This window comes from Hypanus sabinus, chromosome 22 (assembly GCF_030144855.1).
Source record: "Hypanus sabinus isolate sHypSab1 chromosome 22, sHypSab1.hap1, whole genome shotgun sequence".
Taxonomy (NCBI): Eukaryota; Metazoa; Chordata; class Chondrichthyes; order Myliobatiformes; family Dasyatidae; genus Hypanus; species Hypanus sabinus.
The window spans coordinates 20,778,787-20,793,548 of NC_082727.1; the positions used below are offsets into that span (position 1 = coordinate 20,778,787).

General features: G+C 43.9%; 1 protein-coding gene across 5 annotated transcripts in view; it reads left to right on the top strand.

The window, feature by feature from the left end:
- cfap43 (cilia and flagella associated protein 43) overlaps nucleotides 1–14,762 on the top strand; it is a 113,153-nt gene that overhangs the window by 40,471 nt on the left and 57,920 nt on the right. For all 5 annotated transcript variants that reach the window (XM_059947215.1, XM_059947216.1, XM_059947217.1 and 2 more), the window contains 7 exons: nucleotides 3,083–3,163; nucleotides 3,807–3,955; nucleotides 5,668–5,771; nucleotides 7,659–7,811; nucleotides 8,435–8,601; nucleotides 9,747–9,899; nucleotides 13,116–13,246. In XM_059947215.1, coding sequence (XP_059803198.1) covers nucleotides 3,083–3,163; nucleotides 3,807–3,955; nucleotides 5,668–5,771; nucleotides 7,659–7,811; nucleotides 8,435–8,601; nucleotides 9,747–9,899; nucleotides 13,116–13,246 — 938 coding nt within the window. The remainder of the gene's footprint in view (nucleotides 1–3,082; nucleotides 3,164–3,806; nucleotides 3,956–5,667; nucleotides 5,772–7,658; nucleotides 7,812–8,434; nucleotides 8,602–9,746; nucleotides 9,900–13,115; nucleotides 13,247–14,762) is intronic.

Below are 14,762 nucleotides of genomic sequence, written 5' to 3' on the forward strand. Positions count from 1 at the left end.
TTCCTTAACCTGAAGACCAAAACTCCAGGTGTGGTCTCACCAGGGCTCTGTACAAATGCAAGAGGATTTCCTTGCTCTTGTACTCAATTCCCTTTGTAATAAAGGCCAACATTCCATTAGCCTTCTTCACTGCGTGCTGCACTTGCTCATTCACTTTCAGTGACTGATGAACAAGGACTCCTAGATCTCTTTGTATTTCTCTCTTACCTAACTCTACACCGTTCAGATAATAATCTGTCTTCCTGATCTTACTCCCAAAGTGGATAACCTCACACTTATTCACATTAAACGTCATCTGCCAAGTATCTGCCCACTCACCCAGCCTATCCAAGTCACCCTGAATTCTCCTAACATCCTCATCATATGTCACACTGCCACCCAGCTTAGTATCATCAGCAAATTTGCTGATGTTATTCTCAATGCCTTCATCTACATCATTGACGTAAATTGTAAACAGCTGTGGTCCCAATACCGAGCCATGTAGCGCCCCACTAGTCACCACCTGCCATTCCGAGAAACACCCATTCACTGCTATCCTTTGCTTTCTATCTGCCAACCAGTTTTCTATCCGTGTCAATGTCTTCCCCCCGATGCTCTGAGCTTTGATTTTACCCACCAATCTCCTATGTGGGACCTTATCAAATGCCTTCTGTAAATCGAGGTACACTACGTCTGCTGGATCTCCCCCATCTAACTTCCTGGTTATATCCTCAAAAAACGCCAATAGATTAGTCAAGCATGATTTGCCCTTGGTAAATCCATGCTAGCTTGGCCCAATCCTATCACTGCTATCTAGATATGCCACTATTTCATCCTCAATAATGGACTCTAGCATCTTCCCCACCACCGATGTCAGGCTGACAGGTCGATAGTTCTCTGTTTTCTCCCTCCCTCCTTTCTTAAAAAGTGGGATAACATTAGCCATTCTCCAGTCCTCAGGAACTGATCCTGAATCTAAGGAACATTGGAAAATGATTACCAATGCAGCCGCAATTTCCAGGGCCACCTCCTTTAGTACCCTAGGATACAGACCATCTGGACCTGGGGATTTGTCAGCCTTCAGTCCCATCAGTCTACTCATCACCATTTCCTTCCTAATGTCAATCTGTTTAATTTCTTCTGTTACCCTATGTCCTTGGCCCATCCATACATCTGGGAGATAGCTCGTGTTTTCCTTAGTGAAAGCAGATCTAAAGTACTCATTAAATTCTTCTGCCATTTCTCTGTTTCCCATAACAATTTCACCCAATTCATTCTTCAAGGGCCCAACATTGTTCTTAACTATCTTCTTTCTCTTCACATACCTAAAAAAGATTTTGCTATCTTCCTTTATATTCCTGGCTAGCTTGCGTTCGTACCTCATTTTTTCTCCTCGTATTGCCTTTTTAGTTAAGTTCTGTTGTTCCTTTAAAAACTTCCCAATCATCTGTCCTCCCACTTACCTTAGCTCTGTCATACTTCCTTTTTTTTAATGCTATGCAATCTCTGACTTCCTTTGTCAACCACTGTGGCCCCTTTCCCCCCCTTTGAATCTTTCCTTCTCCGGGGGATGAACTGATTTTGCACCTTGTGCATTATTCCCAAGAATACCTGCCATTGCTGATCCACTGTCTTTTCTGCTAGGCTATCCGTCCAGTCAACTTTGGCCAGCACCTCCCTCATGGCTCCATAGTTTCCCCTGTTCAAATGCAACACTGACACCTCCGAGCTGCCCTTATCGTACTCAAATTGCATATAAAAACTTATCATATTATGATCACTACCTCCTAATGGCTCCTTTACTTCAAGATCGCTTATCAAATCCTGTTCATTACATAACACTAAATCCAGAATAGTCTTGTCCCTGGTCAGCTCTCATACAAGTTGTTCCAAGAATGCATCCCTTAGGCACTCTACAAACTCCCTATCCTGTGGTCCAGCACCAACCTGATTCTCCCAGTTCACCTGCATGTTGAAATCCCCCATAACTACTGCAACGTTACCTTTGCCACATGCCAATGTTAACTCCCTATTCAACTTGCACCCAATATCCATGCTACTGTTTGGTGGCCTGTAGACAACACCCATCTGGGTCCTTTTGCCCTTACTGTTCCTCAGTTCTATCCACACAGGCTCTACTTCTCCTGACCCTATGTCCCCCCTTGCAAAGGACTGAATCTCATTCCTCACCAACAGGACCACCCCACCCCCTCTGCCCACATTTCTGTCCCTATGATAGTACGTATACCCCTGTACATTCATTTCCCAGGTCTGATCTCCCTGCAGCCATGTCTCCGTTATCTCAACAACATCATAGTTACCCATTCACACCTGCGCTTCAAGCTCATCCGCCTTATTTCTGACACTTTGTGCATTCAGATATAGAATTTTTAGCCCATTTCTCCTCCCTCTGTTTGAATTGCTGCCTATTGTGCTTAACCCAGCTCCCCAAACTCCCATTGGGCTATACACCCCTAGAATTTTGTTGTCTTTCCTAAATTTACTTATTCTTTCAACACATTTAACTCCATGTTCCGTCAGACCATCCCTCTGTACATGTGTCCTCCTTATCACTTGTTCCGCCTCGCCTTTCTCTACTACACACTTAATATTCCGGAACCGTGTAGTCCCCACCTGTCCTTTATTCTTCCTCTCGCTATCCTCTCTCACATTCTGGATCCCCGCCCCCTGCAAATATGTTTTTTTTTTGCCATTACAACTGCTACTTGATCCGCTGAGTCCTTGTTTTAAATTTCATTAAGGGAATGCCTGAAAGTCAGTGCTCCCTCACAGCTCATTTTGAACAGGATTGATTAACCTGCTAACCCTGTGCAAGTTCATCAGGCAGATTTCACAGCCATAACTACAGTAAGCTGCCACTCCACCACTGAACTGAAATCCAGTCTCTTAGTATGTAAATTGTTCTCAGAAACTATTCCCATGGCAAACACCCTCCAAGAAGATGGTACCTCATCAAAATATTTGCAGGGTAGTTGAGAACTGAGGAGAAGTTGAGTGAAAATGTTGCAGAAGCAGTGATTTTATTACCCTAGAGACTGTGTCTATGTTTGAATTTGTTAATGTGTCCTCTGTTTCGTTTTAGTCAGCACGGAAGTTGGGCACCATGCAGGTGTGGTCACTCGTGGATGGAAATAACATCAGCACCCTTGTCCTTTCAGAAATGGTATATGATGCTAAACCTAATCTGTTGCTTATCTTCCAATATGTGACTGGGCTATGGTTAAAGGGCAAGGAGTGGGATTAATAGAGGAGCTCTTTCATGGAGCTGGCATAAGCACGATGGGCCAAATGGTAGAGGTGCGTACAATTAGCTTTAAAAGATATTCGAACAGATACATATGGAAATGTGTATGCTGTGGCTGAAGGAGTTGCTCTGTTGATATGCATCACCTTCTGATTTACTATCTGATTGCCTGGTCATGTGGTGAGTATGACAGGATGTGTGTAGGAAAGCAGAGGCTCAGCAAAAAGGGCCACTCAATATTCACAACCCCAGGATGGGCTCTCACTGGGCCTCCGGTCCTTATCCCCATATTCTCAGACTTGCAGATATCCACATCCAACTTTGGGTTTCACCCCAGGATGCTAATCACAGGTTTGACCTTCGGGCCTTGACTCTGGAATTGCACTGACCCCTAACCCTTCTAATGCATGTATGTGCAAATGGGAATACTTTTATTTGGCATCTTGATAGACATAGGCATCCTGGGCTGAAGAGTGTGTTCCCATGCTGTACTATCCTATGTTCTATTAGATGATGCTTTGGTGGATGAAACATTATAGTATTTCCTTGTTCCCATTTTCAGATCAGTGCCATGGCATGTTGCCCATCCTCAAGTCATGTTGCTCTGGGCACTGAAACTGGTCACATCTATTATGCAAACTTGGTTACAGTGGAGAGGCCTCATGTTGTCTACCAAGTCCATCTCCATAGGAAGCCAATACAGGTTCTGCAGTAAGTAGTAAATTATAATTACTCAACATTCTGCAGACATTGGAAATTCAGAGCAATACACACAAAATCCTGGAGGAACTCAACCTTTATTTTCCACTTATCACCTCTCAGTTTCTTACTTCACCTTCCCTCCCCTAGTCAGCCTCACCTGGTATCACCTCTCATCTGCAAACATACTCTTTCCCACCCCCCCAACTTTCTTATTCCTGCTTCTATCCCCTTCCTTTCCAGTTCTGATGAAAGGACTCAGCCCAAAATATTGACTGTTTATTCCCTTCATAAATGCCACCTGACCTGCTGAGTTCATCCAGCATTTTGTGCGTGCTGCTCTGCAGTAAGTAGATGTGGTACGTCAGCTCTTTGCGCACACCAGTTGGATGTGGTAACGGAGCTGGAGAAGAGATTTCTCCAAATACCTCTGTTCAAAACTCAGAGCAGTTCATTTAGGGCTAAAGTAGGTGTCGATGGATTACAGCCAGTCTCAGTAAAACTGATGTAAGTCTGAAAATGTGGAAACACGTAGCAGCCCAGGCAGAATCTGTATAGGAAGAAAGCGAGTTAAAGTTTCACATCAATGATCTGATTTCATAATTCACCAGTACATGTGGTGCTTGCAAACCTGAAACATTGCAGACTTTAGATAATTTCTCGTGTTGGTACATATTATGTTAGATTTGTTTTGCCAAATCTTGCAACAGTTATATATGAAAAATTAAAACATGGAGCAGCAAAAGTCACATGGCATGAATTTGAGAAGTGAGGCATTATTAGTTCACTATAATATACACTTGGTGGCCACTTTGTTATGTACTTCCTATGCCTAATAAAGTGACCACTGAATGTGTACTGTATGTTTGTGGTCTTCTGCTCCTGTAGTCCATCCACATCAACGTTGGATATGTTGTACATTCAGAGATTGTCTTCTGCACACCACTGCTGTAACACATGGTTATTTGAGATACTGTCACTTTCCTGTCAGTTTGAACCAGTCTGACCATTCTCCTTTGCACCCCCCCCATTAACAAGATGTCCTCCCTCACAGAAATACTGCTCATTGGACGTTCCTTGTTTCTCGCGCTATCCTCTGTAAACTCTAGAGACTATTGTGTGTGAGAATCCCAGGAGATCAGTAGTTTCTGAGATACTCAAAACACCCCATCTGCCACCAACAATCATTCCACGGTCAAAGTCACTTAGATCACATTTCTTCCCCATTTCACTATTTGGTCCGAACAACAACTGAACCTCTTCACTATGTCTGCATGTTTTTATACATTGAGTTGCAGCCACATGATTGATTGATTGATTAGGTATTTACGTTGACGAGCAGGTATACAGGTGTATCTAATGAAGTGACCAGTGAATGTATATTAAAGCAGTTAATATACCGAGGAGATTGAAATGTCGGTGCTGCTGCTCCCTCTTGACTAATGAGGAGGTGTTGTGGGTCCAGATTAGATTGTCTATTATGTGCTCACCAACATGATCTTCAGAGATATCATCATTGGATATACTCACTCTACTGTGATATCACTCCCTTAATGTGCAATAGACTTCTAGGGATATTGTTCCCCAAATGTATAATGAATTTGTAGTGATATTTCTTTGTAGTGTACCATAGGTCATTGGGGTATCATTCGCCTAGTGTACAATGGATCTGCTGGATATTACTCTGCCATTGTGAAACCTCCCATCCTCTGCTGACCTTTCAGATATGACCAGGAGGGACAGATCCTTGTGGCTGGATGCACTGATGGATTGATATTTGTCATGAATGCTAAACCCTCCAAATCATTTAAAATATTTGGATACACAGGTAACTATTGAGTAAATTGTCTATTTCACAATTAAACTGCATGCTCCAGACTGACCATTATTTCTCCCTCTACTCCCCCCTCCACCCCACCATTGGATGTAATGTAAAGAAGAGGAGCTGGGATTGCATTGCATCCCATCATGCTTTCTTCAGATTTAATCTTTGACCTTGGTCTATTACCCTGCCCATTTGCTATAACCTTTCCTTTCACTATAGTCCAAAAGGCTACCTATCTCAACCCTGAAATATATTTACTGATTAACTCAGCAGTTCTGAAAGCACTGCTGTGGATTGTACAGGCTGATTCATTGGGAACATTTAAGAAACTCTTAGATCCCATTTGCAAAAATGGCCAAGTTTCTATTTTCTTCTTTAATTCATCCTAACTTGCTCTGTTTCTGTAATGGGGACATTCAAGCCCTTCTGACACAAGATGTAATAAACTTAGATTATCACAATAATATTCAGCTTTGATATGCTTACTCCCAAAACTGAATCAAAGGTTCAAAGGTTCATTTATTATCAAAGTATACAACTCTGAAATTCTCCAGAGAGCCGCAAAACCAAGAAAGAAAAGAATGGCAGCACGATCATCAGCCACCAAATCCCTTCACCCTGCACAAAAAAAAGAACAAAAACAGAACAGGCAGTTTGACACTCAATATACCCCACCACCGCGCACAAAACAAATATGAAAAAAGTCGGGTGAAAAACACAGAACACAAAAGGCCGCAAGACTGAACAAAATGTCCACATCAAAAACACAGAAAACCCAGACAACACTCTCCTGGCACAGAGGCAGGAGTTTCCCTCTCTTCAGTGAACAATCTCTCAGCCATCAAAAGGCAGTCTCCCCTCCCTGGTAGCAGAGTAAACCCTTTGTGATAAAAAGGCAGTTGCCCTTCTCCACAGCACAGTGATCCCCCAGTGATAAAAAGGCAATACCTCCTCTCCAGCAGCAGAGCGATCCTCTAGTAACAAAAAGGCAGGCAGCCAATCCTTTTCCAACTTTTTAGTGTCCTCCTCAAGCCTTGCTACCCTTCCCCTCATCATCCCCCAGTCCCTTCATTAACCCTTCCACACATCAGCACATAATCCCTCCATTAACCCTTCCACACATCAGCACATAATCCCTTCATTAATCCTTCCTTGCATCATCAACACACAGTCCCTTCATTAACCCTTCCCCACATCATCCCCAGTCCCTTCATTAACCCTTCCACACATCAGCACATAATCCCTTCATTAATCCTTCCTTGCATCATCAACACACAGTCCCTTCATTAACCCTTCCCCTCATCATCCCTAGTCCCTTCATTAACCCTTCCACACATCAGCACATAATCCCTTCATTAACCCTTCCACACATCAGCACATAATCCCTTCATTAATCCTTCCTTGCATCAACACACAGTCCCTTCATTAACCCTTCCTTGCATCATCAACACACAGTCCCTTCATTAACCCTTCCACACATCAGCACATAATCCCTTCGTTAACCCTTCCTTGCATCATCAGCCCAAGTCCCTTCATTAACCCTTCCACACATCAGCACATAATCCCTTCATTAACCCTTCTTTACATCATCAGCACACAGTCCCTTCATCGATATAATTAATAAAGATTGTAAGTGGTTGTGGCACCCCATCAGTTTGCAGAATGGCATTGGCCAGGTACTAATTAAGACTCCTATATACTGTCCTGTTAAACACTCCCATGAAATAGATGTTATGGGCTGGGTACAGACTAAGCAGTAACCTGTTCTAAAACATTTCCTGCAGTGAAACTGTAGATCTTTCACTGTCACTGTGGTCTAGATCTTGAGTGAGCTGTGTTTCATGTTTTGTGTCTGTGCTCACTTCTTGCTTTTTTTTAATCTCTAAACAGAAATAAGCGGTGAGATTCTGGGACTGTCCCTTGCATTCAACAAGCTGATGAAGAGCATGGAATGTCTGACACTATCGTGTAAGTCGGGAGAGGACAGAGTTCATGGAGGGACGCAGCTCACTGAGTTCCATCTGCTTGGAGAGGCTACTGCAGGTAGGGAGAAACCCCGTGTTCTGGCTCTGCTGAAGATTAGGTGATGATTCTTTTGTAGCTTCCAAATTGTTTCAGTGTAGTCTGAGCCCTGGGCTAATCAGCACAGTCTGCCCCAAAGTCCAGCAACAACACTGGATTCAGAGTAATTTATTTATTTGTTACTCATCTGGCAATATTCCTGACTTCCTTTGCACAGGTGGTGATAACACACTTCTTAAACATTGCTTCTAGTGAAGGTGAAATTGAAGAAGGGTTTCCATAGGTAGAAAGGACCAGTCATGTATTTCCACATAAGGATGGTATGCAAAAGAAGTCTGCAGATGGTGGTTCCCCGATACCTAAAGCCCTTGTCCCCCTTGTGGGCAGAGGCAGGATTGTTAGTCCAGGTGTTACTCTAGCGATTTAACTGATGCACCAACCTTACCCCTTGATTGGAGCCCAGCCAACTTGGTGTTTGCTCACTGGTTATGATTGATCTGGTGACTGGTGTGTGCACAGGGACTGGGCTGTGTGCGAGTGTGCATATACAGCTGGAGAGATAAATATGTGAACGCTCATGCATTGGGCCTTTTGATGTTGCTGCTCTCATGCTGACCGATCCACCTTGTTAATCTGTTCCTCAGCTTCCCCTACATCTATCAACAACCATGGAATGATGACTGATGCTGCTATTGGGAAATGGTACAGTCAGACAGAGGTGCCGTTGACGTCTGTGGTACATGACTCTGAGCAGTATGTGTACGGATACTCCAGTGTGACCCGGAGCATTCACAAATACAAGATTGTTAAGGTGCCCTAGAAGGAACTCTTCTCATTCTCAATTCTCATCCACTATTCTCACACTAACCTTCACACTCACACTCATCTTCACACTCACATTCACGCACATGCATCCTTGCACTCACATTCACACCTACACTTATCCTTACTCTGACCTTCACACTCATCCTCACACTCACGTTCACACCTATACTCATTCGCACACTGACACCCACACTCACCTTCATACCCACACTCATGTTCGCACCCACACGTTCTCACACTCACGTTCACACCCACACCCATCCTTACGTTCACATTCACACCCACACTCATCCTCATACTCAGCTTCACACCTACACTTAAAACCTCACACTAACTCTCACACCGACTCTCATCCTCACATTCACCTTCATGCCCATACCAATCCTCACACTCATCTTCACACCCATACCAATCCTCATACTCATACTGACATGAACACTCATCCTCACTCTGACCTTCACAGACAGACTGACTGGTCCTGGTCCTTTTTCTCATTTCTTTCATATTTCTCTTGTATTCACACTCCCAGTCACTGCTACTAGTTCCTGCTTTGTAGGTTGCTCCCTCCCTTCCTACCATAATCCCTCCCTTTTCTCCAATGTTACCTCAGATGCTCATCCTGCCTTGCAATTGTCCTGTTACCCTCCCTCTCTCATATTTGTCATCTTGCCCTCCTTTTTCCCTGTAGTTACTCACTTTGCATCATCTCACTCTCCCATTTGCCTCCACACTATTGCCCTCACAGACTCTCCCCACTTGCCATCATGCTGTGCCACTTCACTGGTCATGGTTCAGTAAAATGCTCCCTCTCCTTTCTCACCCTCGCACTCATCTTCACACTGTCTGCTGCTTCACCCTCACCCTCATTTCCCTATCTCACTATTCCCATACGTGACCCGATGCCTTTCTCTAGCACACGTTTTACCTCTCTCCCTCTCTTTCTTTCTCTTTCCTTCCCTCCCCTCCCACATTTATCCTCTCATTTAGCTGCTCTGCCAAATCTGACATGGTTTTCAACTGGCTCATTCATTCTCTCCATCTCATCCTCAGTTTCTGTCTACTTCACTGACCCCCAATCCATCTGCTCCCCTCAATAACAGTACGTTTCATTTGTCTGCTTCCACTGCTCAGGGTGAGAATGAGGGAACCTTTAGCCTGAATCTTCAGGTCAAAGTTCCGGGCCATGAGCTGGGGCCAGGATTCCTCTACCTCTCTCCAGATCAGCAACATTTGGCTTCCGTGGCCAGAGATGGATTCATTCAATTACGATATGCTAAAAACATGGTAAGCAGCACTAGAGAGCACGAGCTTGGATTCTGTTATACACCTTATTGCTGTCTGTGGTCTGAGGCAGAGCACAAAATACTGTAGCATTTTGCTTATTTTTAGAGTCATGGAGTCTTGCAGCCCAGAAATAGGCACTTCGTTCCAATTCACCCAGTAAGCTAGACCCACCTGACCCTGTTTGGCCCATGGCCCTCTAAACCTCCCCTATTTGTGTATTTCTCTAGATGGCCTTTAAATGTTACTCATGTGTCCAACAACCACTATTTCTGGTAGCCCAATCCAAATACACACCACCCTTTGTGTGAGGAAGCTGCCCATGGTGTTTCCTTATAAATCTCACTCCTCTGATTTTGAACTCTTGGTTTCAGCATCCCTGCCCTGGGAAAAGACTCTGTGGTTTCACTCTGTCTATGCCCCTCATTTCTTATATACTGTACCTTTGTCAGGTCACCCCTCAGTCTCTTACTTTGCAGAGAATAAAGTCCTAGTCTACACAACCTCTCATAATTCTGTCTCCCCAGTCCACTTGAATGTGTTCACGTATCTGTTTTGAGCTGATAGTGGCATAGAGGTCTGTATGCCCTGTCTGGGGACTACCAGATGGAATAAAAAGTGAAGAAAACAATTTCTAAAATTCCACAATGAATGTCACATTAAGCTAGATCCATTGTCCTTACAGAGGCAGAAAAATAGTGGGCAAAGGGGCAAGCCAGGAACAGAGTAATTAGAAACAGGAAGTTTGTGGTGTATAAATGCAGACAGGCTCAGATACTAGGAGCTGTACTGTGGGCTCTGTACACAACTCTCTGTAGAGAGATATGAAAGGGTAGGAGGAGATTTCCAGATGATTATGTTGGTTCAAGTCCAATTGCTGTTGAGATACATTGTAGTATGTGCTGGGAAACATTATCAGTGATGTAACCTGGGGTCATCAGGTGTTCTGCGACTTTCAAAATCAGACACCATTGCCCAGTCAATCTAGCCGGGTTGATCAGGCCCTGGATTGTGTCCCAGCAACATAGGCCCACAGATCACACCTCTCGATCCATAGCCATATGGAGCCTCACTTGGCAGCCTCTGGGACAGTCCTGATGACTCTTTCCTTTGCAGTCCCCATGATGCCGAGTAAACAACAGGTTCTGCAGAGTGAGCAGCCAGAAAAACCTCTACATCCCACCTCTGTAGGCTCACATCTTGCCCTCCACCCCTATCTCTGGCTTGGCTCTACCAGCTCCTGGTATTTGGCTTTCTTCTGCTCAAAGGCCTCCTCAATCCATTCTTCCCAAGGCACTGTCAGTTCTACCATGACCACCTGCTTTGAGGTTTCTGAATGAGTGTGCATGTCAAGCCTCGATAAAGTCAGGGAACTTTAATTGCTTGCCAGGATCAGTAGTCAGATACTGGAGCAAGCAAGTCTGCTGGTGATCTGGGCTGAGGTTGTGGATGGTCTCTAGTTTTGACAAAGGCTGTGGACTCTCTGGGTTGGTGAAGATGCCTACTGTTGTTAATGGCCGTAGGGATACTTTCTGCCACTGCCTTCAACACCTGGTCATGGTGCTAGCGGTGGCATCCTTCTCCCAAGATTTTTGGGCAGAGAGGACATGATGGTGCCAAACTTTTGCCCCAAGCAAAAGAGGTTCACTGGACTAGGCAGGACATTGTACACAGCTTGCATCATGAACTTGATACACTGGGTTTCAGCCTGACAGATGTTGGACCAGATGTTCTGCTTCAGTGCACCCTCCCACCTTGCCCAAGTTACCTGTTGCCCCATTCCTACCATCCTGGTGATAAGCATTTCGTCAACAGCTTCTGGCTCCTCTTCCCGGACCAGTTAAGTCACAGCGTAGGGAATGTATGTTGGCAAAAATACTGAGCAGGCAGCTGAATCCATGAGAATGAAAGGACAGATCCATAGACTGCTCGGTTCTCTAAGCCTGCACCACTGCTGGTCCTTATCCTAGAGTCATTGATTCATAGAGCATTACAGCACAAAAAAACAAGCCTTCAGCCCATCTAGTTCATGCCAAATTGTTATTCTGCCTAGTCCTGTCAACCTGCCCCTGAACCAATAGCCCTTCATATCCTTGGCATCCAAGCACTTATCCAAACTTCTCTTAAATATTATAATAAAACCCGTTTCCACTGCCCTCTGAGTGAAGAAGTTCCTCCTCAGTTTCCCCTTAAACATTTTACCTTTCTCTCTTAACCTATGACCTTTAGATTTAGTTTCACCCAACCTCAGTGGAAAAAATGCTTGCATTGACCCCATCTATACACCCCATAATTTTGTATACCTCTATCAAATCTCCCCTCATTTTCCCACACTCCAAGGAATGAAGTCCTAACCTATGTAACCTTTCCCTATAACTCAGGTCCTCAAGGTCGACCTTCTGCATTACCTTGCATGTCATAATTCCCTTGGAGTTAATCTCCTTTCCATCCAATTAATTGTCACCACCTATCACCAGGCTCCTTCCAAAACACATGTCTCCTTCTGAACTTGGCCCTTGCCATCCCTGAGCTTAACTGTGGGTAATTACACTGACTAATGGGAAACAGGCTGAAGGTTGTTGACACCTTCCCCTAAGTCAATAGTCATCTCCTCTAACTGTTGCTCCATTAGACTGGTGATGTGTCATATCAGCCCATAATCAAACCCCAAGTTCCCCAGCTACTTCCTGCTTTCAGCATCTCATCTTTTTCTGTAACTTCACATCATCTAAAAATGTTAGATTTAGAGATTAACTCTATTTTTAACATGTACACCAAAACATTGAAGCATACAGTGAAATACATTGTTAAGCATCAACAACCAATTCAGTCCAAAGGTGTAATGAATGGGGGATGGGGGGAACCCAGCAAGTATTTCCATACTTCTGGCACTAACATAGCATGCCCAGAACTTACCCTAACCCATATGTCTTTGAAATGTGGAAAGGAACTGGAGCAAACAGAAGAAATCCATGTGGTCATGGGAGAAAGTACAAACTCCTTACAGAATTGAACTCCGATCACTGGCGTTGTAAAAACATTACATTAACTGCTGTTTCAGAATGTTGCTTTTGTCTGGCTACCTAATTGCCATGAAACGTTCTCACCAACATCTCTTCACTCAGCCCCAAAACAAGGTGGCACAGTATTGTTGCAGGTACAGCTGGTTCAGGGATTTTAACTGTTTGCACATGACTACCAAATGTTTCTCCTCCCCAGGAGATATACTTCACAACACAGTGTCACTCCTACTATTCAGAAGGACTGAAGTCGATTATGTTTTCATTGGATCGTCAGACAGTTCTAACCACTGGCATCCATGATGGCACCCTGATTTGCTTTACAGCAAGGTAAGTTACTTGACATAGGAATTAGGGAAAGGCCAATCATCCCTTTCAGCCTCTTCCTTCTATTAGGTCATAGCTGATCTGGACAGTTCCATCCACTTATCTTGGTTCCACTTAATACCTTTTCCCAAGAAAAAATGCATCATTCTTGGTTTAGAATTTACAATGGGTGGCCAGCTTCAAGATCTGTTTAGAGATTTCCATTCCTACTTGTATTAAGGAGCATTTCCTCACTATCTCACATTTGACACTGTCAATATTTTCAATTACCTATTCGCAATCTGACTGTTGGTCAGCATTTATTCCCCACCCCCCACTATAGTAATTCTTCTAGAGATCCCATGGTGCAACCACAAAGGGGAGGGAGTGTCAGGGTTCAGGGGAATCTGCAGGACATGAACTTTTCCTGTATTCCTGATACTCCTGGAGATATCAGGTCTGGCATGTGCTGTTAGAGCATCTGGAATGGATGATAGAGTGTGCTGTGAAGGGAATGAGGGAGTGGTATGAATATTTAGGATGGTGGATGGTGGCCCTATTTTGTCTTGGATAGTGTAGTTTCATCCAGGCAAGAGGAGATATTCCATCGCATATGGCTTTCACCTGCTACCTAATTAACTCTCATTTCTCAAGCATTTGCCAAAAGATCAAGTTTTCTCAATAGAATCTTGCTATGATGAGGTGGGTTAGAGTTACAGGCCTTTCTTTGTTCACAGCTATTCTCTGCAATTCTGATAGTTACTTCCTTTAGTTTAAACTAAACAGGAGGGGGCACATCTCTATCAAAAGGAAATTGATAAGCAACGTGTGAAAAGCTGGAACAGAAAATGTAATCAGAAGTATGCAGCTCAATGCACATCCAGAGTTGGTAAACTGTAAAAAAATTCAAAGTTTAATTGTCTATTTGAATGCACTTACCATCTGCAGTAGATAGATGAGTTAGCAGAGTCAGATGGCTGGTACTGAGATGTGGTTGCAGGGTGACCTGTACTCAATATTCTTGGTTCCTGATAATGGTTCCTGATGAAGGGCCTTGGCTCAAAACATTGAATCTTTATTCCTTTACATAGATGCTGCTTGACCTGCTGGGTTCCTCCAGCACTTTGTTGTGTTACTCTGGATTTTCAGCATCGGCAGAATCTCTAACGTTTAGGTACAAGAGCAGAGCTGAGTCATGATGTAGAGGCAGAGAATAGTGGTGTACTCTCAATTTTTGTTGAAATAATAAACAGCAGGGGAAAGAAGACAAGGGAAAGAATGGTCTACAGGACCCAAAATGTGACTTCTCAACAGGGCAATGCATAAATGGGTAAATGTCTGGACATGTTGGAAGGGAAATGCAATTGTCATGGGAGATTTTAGCCCTCGGAACCAAGCTGGCAAGGGCATTGAAGAGCAAGGATGTGTGACGTGCATTATGGACTGTTCCTCAGAGCAATAATTGCAGAGCCTATCTGGTAACAGAATGGTTTAGATTTGCTCATGAGTAATGAGGAATTGTTAATAAAAGAGCTTGTGA